Source organism: Etheostoma cragini, chromosome 8, assembly GCF_013103735.1.
Source record: "Etheostoma cragini isolate CJK2018 chromosome 8, CSU_Ecrag_1.0, whole genome shotgun sequence".
Taxonomy (NCBI): Eukaryota; Metazoa; Chordata; class Actinopteri; order Perciformes; family Percidae; genus Etheostoma; species Etheostoma cragini.
The window spans coordinates 1,183,330-1,189,657 of NC_048414.1; the positions used below are offsets into that span (position 1 = coordinate 1,183,330).

At 46.0% G+C, this 6,328-nt stretch overlaps 1 protein-coding gene across 1 annotated transcript in view; it reads right to left on the reverse strand.

The window, feature by feature from the left end:
- Positions 1-6,328, reverse strand: part of si:ch1073-174d20.2 (AFG3-like protein 1) — a 12,166-nt gene that overhangs the window by 1,454 nt on the left and 4,384 nt on the right. The window contains exons 7-12 of the mRNA XM_034879004.1: positions 5,788-5,941; positions 4,759-4,866; positions 4,091-4,216; positions 2,469-2,579; positions 1,531-1,646; positions 664-864 (exon numbers count right to left, since the gene is read on the reverse strand). Coding sequence (XP_034734895.1) covers positions 664-864; positions 1,531-1,646; positions 2,469-2,579; positions 4,091-4,216; positions 4,759-4,866; positions 5,788-5,941 — 816 coding nt within the window. The remainder of the gene's footprint in view (positions 1-663; positions 865-1,530; positions 1,647-2,468; positions 2,580-4,090; positions 4,217-4,758; positions 4,867-5,787; positions 5,942-6,328) is intronic.

Here is a 6,328-nt window from a genome sequence, read left to right on the forward strand (position 1 = left end):
GGGGGGGGGCAGGAAACACTCAGGCTACAGAGACGCTGGTTGTAATCTTTACACATTATTTATTTATTATTGGGTTCCCAATGCATCGTTCCATCCCAGGAAACACGAGGCGTAAACACAGAAGAAGATATTTGCTTTTAAAACTAAACGTAGCAGCATGTCACCTCAGAAACAAAACATCTGTCTGTGTGTGTGTGCACCTGGCTGTGTGCATGCATGCGTGTGTGTGTGTGTGAGAGAGTGCGCGAGTGTGAGCGTGTGAGAGAATGAGTGAGTGAGAGAATGAGTGTGAGAGAATGTGTGTGTGAGTGTGTGAGAGAATGAGTGTGTGAGAGAATGAGTGCGAGAGAGAGAGGGAGTGTGTGAGAGAGAGAGAGTTTGAGTGTGTGAGAGAAAGAGAGAGTGTGTGAGTGTGAGCGTATGAGTGAGAGAATGCGTGTGTGAGAGAGAGAGTGTGTAAGTGTGTGAGAGAGAGTGAGCGTGTGAGTGAGAGAATGAGTGTGAGAGAGTAAGAGTGTGTGAGTGTGTGAGAAAGAGAGAGTGTGTGTGTGAGCGAGCATGTGAGAGAATGAGTGTGAGTGAGAGAGTGTGCGTATGAGAGAATGAGAGAATGAGTGAGTCAGAGTGTGTGTGCGTGTGTGTGTGTGTGTGTGTGTGGGGTACCTGAGCGTAGGCGGACTGCGTGATCTTCTTCAGGTCGTCCTGGGCCCCCGTGGTGATCTTGCCGAAGAAGACCTGCTCGGCCACGCGGCCCCCGAGCATCATGCACATCCTGTCAAACAGCTGCTCCTTGCTGTACAGGTACTGCTCCCGGGGCAGGTACTGGGCGTAGCCCAGACCCTTCCCCCGCGGGATGATGGACACCTGGACAGAGACACAGAGAGAGAGAGAGAGAGAGAGAGAGAGAGAGAGAGAGAGAGAGAGAGAGAGAGAGACACACACACAGAGAGAGAACGAGAGAGAGAGAGAGAGAGAGAGAGACACACACAGAGAGAGAACGAGAGAGAGACACACACACAGAGAGAGAACGAGAGAGAGACACACACAGACAGAGACAGAGAGAGAGAGAGAGAGAGAGAGAGAGAGAGAGAGAGAGACACACACACACAGAGAGAACGAGAGACAGACACACAGACAGACAGACACAGAGAGAGAGCGGGAGGGAGAGAGAGAGAGAGAGAGAGAGAGAGAGAGAGAGAGAGAGAGAGAGAGAACGAGAGAGAGACATAGACAGACAGACAGACGTTGGTTACTTCTTTTCTGCGCTAGAAACCAAAAATATCTGTAAAACTGAAGTTAATAAGTTAGTGTTACGTAGTGTCAAAAGTTAAAAGTCAAAAAAGTGACAAACGTTGAAAAATAGCGTCAAAATTGTTGAAATTCAATTCTGACGGGAAGACAACACGAGGGTTAAATTCTGCATTTATTTCTGTTTTCTTTTGAGCCTTTTATTCATTCTCTCTTTTACAAAACGGTGATTTCTGAGTTGTTGAGCATGTTCGTTTTTGACGTCTTTTTCCCGCGCCGTACCTTGAGCAGCGGGTCGGCGTGCTGCAGGAACCAGCCCACGATGGCGTGCCCCGCCTCGTGGTACGCCACCGTCTTCTTCTCCGCCGGCTGCAGCACCTGAGTCTTCTTCTCCAGACCTGGAAACACACAACGGACAAACTGAGGTCTGAGGCACGGCGGGGGGGCGGCGGGGACGACGCCGGTCGCGGAGAGAAAGGACTACAAATCTAAAAACAACATGGCTGCCTCCAGCAACAGAGTCGGGGTTCCTTGCAGGTCAACAACACGTTGAGATAAAGGCTCGCACGCGGTCTTCTACAGTGAGGGTGTTGGGATTTATAATGTTATATGTTATTAAACATGTTGTGTGATTTGCATTTTACATTTAAGCTAAAAGATAAAAGTAATATTTCGACATAAATGAAGACATGTTGGTCATGCATTAAGTTGTTTTTGCAGTACCTCTGTTCTATAACATGAGATGTTCTGGTTCACTCTGTTATAATCCAGCTCTCCTAAATGTGTCAGAAGCAGGATTGATGATTAGGGTCCGCGTCCTGAGTCTGGTTCCAGTCCCTCTTTACGGCCCACTGATCTTTTGCTCTGCAGGTCCTGGACTGAGCGTCCTAAACTTTCAGTCACATTCCAACTGAAAAGATAACGAATAAGTACTAACTGTAGTACTAACTGTAGTACTAACTGACTGAACCCTGAGACCTGAGAAGGATTTAGCTCCAACAGGCAGTATTTTACTTTAATGCCAACAGCAGCGTGGTAGTCCGTAGTCTAGTAAGTGATCCCTGAGCCAGGATAACGGCAGCAGAACCTCGTCCTGTACAGGTCCTGGGCATGTGTGTACAGGTCCTGGGCATGTGTGTACAGGTCCTGGGCATGTGTGTACAGGTCCTGGGCATGTGTGTGTAGTTCAGGCCTGTGTGTAACGTGTGCGCCACGCTCACCTCCGATGACGCGGTCGATGGCCTGTTCGAAGTGTTTCCCGGCGACCGATGCGTTCAGGTGCCGCGCGGCGATCAGCGCCGCCTCGTTGCAGACGTTGGCGATGTCGGCTCCTGGAAACACATCAATCAAACATCAAAGAGAGTTCTCTCAACCCTCGTGTTGTCTTCACGCCAAAACTGAAACATTTTGTTAAAGCTTTTTGAACTTTTTTTTCCAATGTTTGTCACTTTTTTTGACGTAAAACACTACGTAACACTAACTTATTAACTTTAGTTTTACAGTTATTTTTGGAATTTATGGTCAATAAAGCTCATTTATAGGAAATTATACCTAATGTTGGAGTTAGAAAAGGAGAAATTAGGAATTATTGAGACTAAAATTAAAGGAATGGATGTTGATGATAATCACAGACTGGAATATGTCGACTTTTACTCAATACTATTTCAAAAACACTTCCATTTGTTTTACAATGCTATAAAATTGAATAAGACGCCCCAAAATTAATGAAAGTAGAGATTTGTACTTGGCAAAGAGCGTTGGGTGGAATCAATCATGTTATTTTGGGGAATTAATAAGACCATTGATATAGGACAACATGAGGACAACATGGGGACAACATGAGGACAACATGAGGACAACATGGGGACATTATGAAGACAACATGAAGACAACATGGGGACATTATGAAGACAACATGAGGACAACATGAGGACAACATGGGGACAACATGAAGACAACATGAAGACAACATGGGGACAACATGAAGACAACATGGGGACATTATGAAGACAACATGAAGACAACATGAAGACAACATGGGGACATTATGAAGACAACATGAGGACAACATGGGGACAACATGGGGGTGAACACATTCTTTATAAATGTATAAATATAAATGCTAGCAGCTGTAAAATGCAGATTTTCTCTTCTTAAACCAAAAGACAGTTTCAGGGTTGGGTCATCTGATCCGGTTTAAAACATCGGGTTTTAATGTGTTTTAAACGAACAGAAGTCCACTTTTATTAAATCAGCGTTGCCACAATTTCAAACCGTTTCCATGACTTTTTAAAGACACGTAAATTGTCCACATTTTCGCAACATAATACACAAATGTAATGAAGAACAAATGGACGGCGACCTTTTTGACTGAAGTGATAATTACAGCAGTACATGGTTTAGCCGTGCCCTGCAGTGCCCTGTTGCACCCCGCTACGCCATGAACTACTACAACTACTATTCTAGTCCTAGTTCCATCATCGTTAATGTGACGATGATTGCCGTTGTTAACCACACCCCCCCAACCGGCACCGTCAGACTCCGCCTCCCAAGAGCCGGGTTCTGTCCGAGGTGCTTTCCTAAAAAGGAGTTTTTCCTCACCAATGCTTGCTCTCGGGGGAATTGCTGGGTCTTCATTAATTATAGAGTGTGGTCTAGACCTACTCTGTGTGTAATGTGTCTTGGGATAACATGTTATGATTGGATACTATGAACACTACTTTAATGAAGTAGCTCATCCAGTCCCAACTGCCCCCTCTGCATTTACGTGGTTCAGGCTGTGTGGACTCCCCTGAGCCTCCAGACGGAGGACAAAGGGACAGACGAGGCAGCGGCAACGTACCGGTGAACCCCGGCGTGGCAGCGGCCATCTTCCTGGCCAGAATGTCTTTGTCCATGTTGGGGTCCAGTTTGATCGGTCGCAGGTGGACTTTAAAGATGGACGCTCGGCCCTTAATGTCCGGCGGACCTAAGAGGAAATGGGAAGGAAAGAAAAGCCCTTAAGTCTGCTACCCCGAACTACTTAAAACCATCAGAACACTTTGCTTCAGGTACAGAATCAGTCACTTGATGTGGAAGGAAGAGGGGGTGGGGGGGGATAGATGATGATTTAGGATAAATATATAGGTTTTAAAAGATGTAAGACTTTTAAAACAATAAAAAGATCAATGTTCATCTGTTAGCTAGGATCAAAGAACACAGACTGTACTGGGAGCTGAGCACTGATAAGGTGCTCTTGAATCCTCCCCCCCTGCTGGACGTTAGGTAGAATGCAGCTTTAAGGAGCTTCAGCATTGGATTCGGATTTTTTTAACTTATTAATGTATTTATTAGACACAGAGCTTTGTGCATGGTGTTACAGTCGATGTTAGAAGGGAATGAAGTACATATTCTCTTCACCTGGGATCATTTTAGGAATAATGTTGAATAAGTTTCAGAGGGTAAACACGCTCTGTAGTCAGAGAACAAAGACAGCGATGACGCCTTCAGGTCCACCAAGCAGCTCCTTACCAATGTAGATCTGCCTGTCGAAGCGTCCCGGTCTCATCAGCGCAGGATCCAGGATGTCGGGTCTGTTGGTTCCGGCCAGAACCACCACGTTAGTCGCCGTGTTAAAACCTGCAAAGCCAAAAAGTAAACATATATAAACGGTAGCAGGGTTTGTTTTCTTTTATATTCCAAAATTAACAGATACAAATAATACAAATAATACAAATAATACAAATAACACACACACACACACACACACACACACACACACACACACACACACACACACACACACACACACACACACACACACACACACACACACACACACACACACACACACACACACACACACACACACACACACACACACACACACACACACACACACACACACACACACACACACACACACACACACACACACACACACACACACACACACACACACACACACTTTGTTTTCTTGTCAAAAAAGACGCAAAGTGTGACCACGACCCTGAAGAAGGCGGTTTTGTGGCGCCGCGCGTCTATTGTTAGCGCGCTAAGATTTCTACCTTTAAATAAAAGGCTTTTCAAACAATTAGCTTCTCGTTGGAACATGTGTGCCTCAAGTGTTTGAGCTCCTGAGACTTTGTTGTTGTTGTTGTTGTTGTTATGAAGCTGCAGCTGAGCTGCGTGTCGTACCGTCCATCTCCACCAGCAGCTGGTTCAGTGCGTTTCTATAAAAGACGGGGGACCAATCACACGCGCAGGTTGAGGCCCTGGCCGTCAACAGTGATAGCTGTTGTTATAGCAACAAAAGACTTCTTCTCGTAACCACAAAAAGTGCCGTAGTCAACTTAAACATAAATTTAAAATCAAAAGGCCAGAGTGCACCCTGAAGAAGGCGGATTTGTGGCGCCGCGCGTCTATTGTTGGCGTGCTAAGATCTCTAGCTTTAAATAAAAAGGTTTTCCAAACATCTAGCCAGAAGAGAGGCTCGGCCCGTTCTTCTCACCACGGAGACTTTAGTTTGTTATGAAGCTGCAGCTGAGCTGCGTGCCGTACCGTCCATCTCCACCAGCAGCTGGTTCAGCGTGTTCTCCTGCTCACTCTGACCGCCAAAGTTCCCGCCCCCCCGCTTCCTCCCCACGGCGTCGATCTCGTCGATGAAGAGGATGCAGGGAGCGTTCTTCCTCGCCATGGCGAACATGTCCCTCACCTGCGGAGAAGAACAAAAGGTAAACATAATGTATGTCATGCTACCTACTTCTGCTTTATTACTCTAGACCAGTGGTCCCCGAACGTTTTCAGCTCAAGACCCAGAAGAGAAATTTGGTGTCTCCCCGGGACCCAAATTAACAAAAACACACCATGAATCATGGAAACATCTACGTTTTTTAAGCTGTGGACAGAAGACGGAACAAAAACATGAATTTAAATGTATATGAAGTAGATTTATTCCATCATAAAAGTAAACAAAAACAGAAAAGGTTCTCTATCCTCCTTCATGTGTCTCACCCCTTTCTCCCCTCCTAGGATAAGAGAGGGGGGAGGGAGAGAGAGAGAGAGGGAGAGAGGGGGAGGGAGAGAGAGAGAGAGAGAGAGA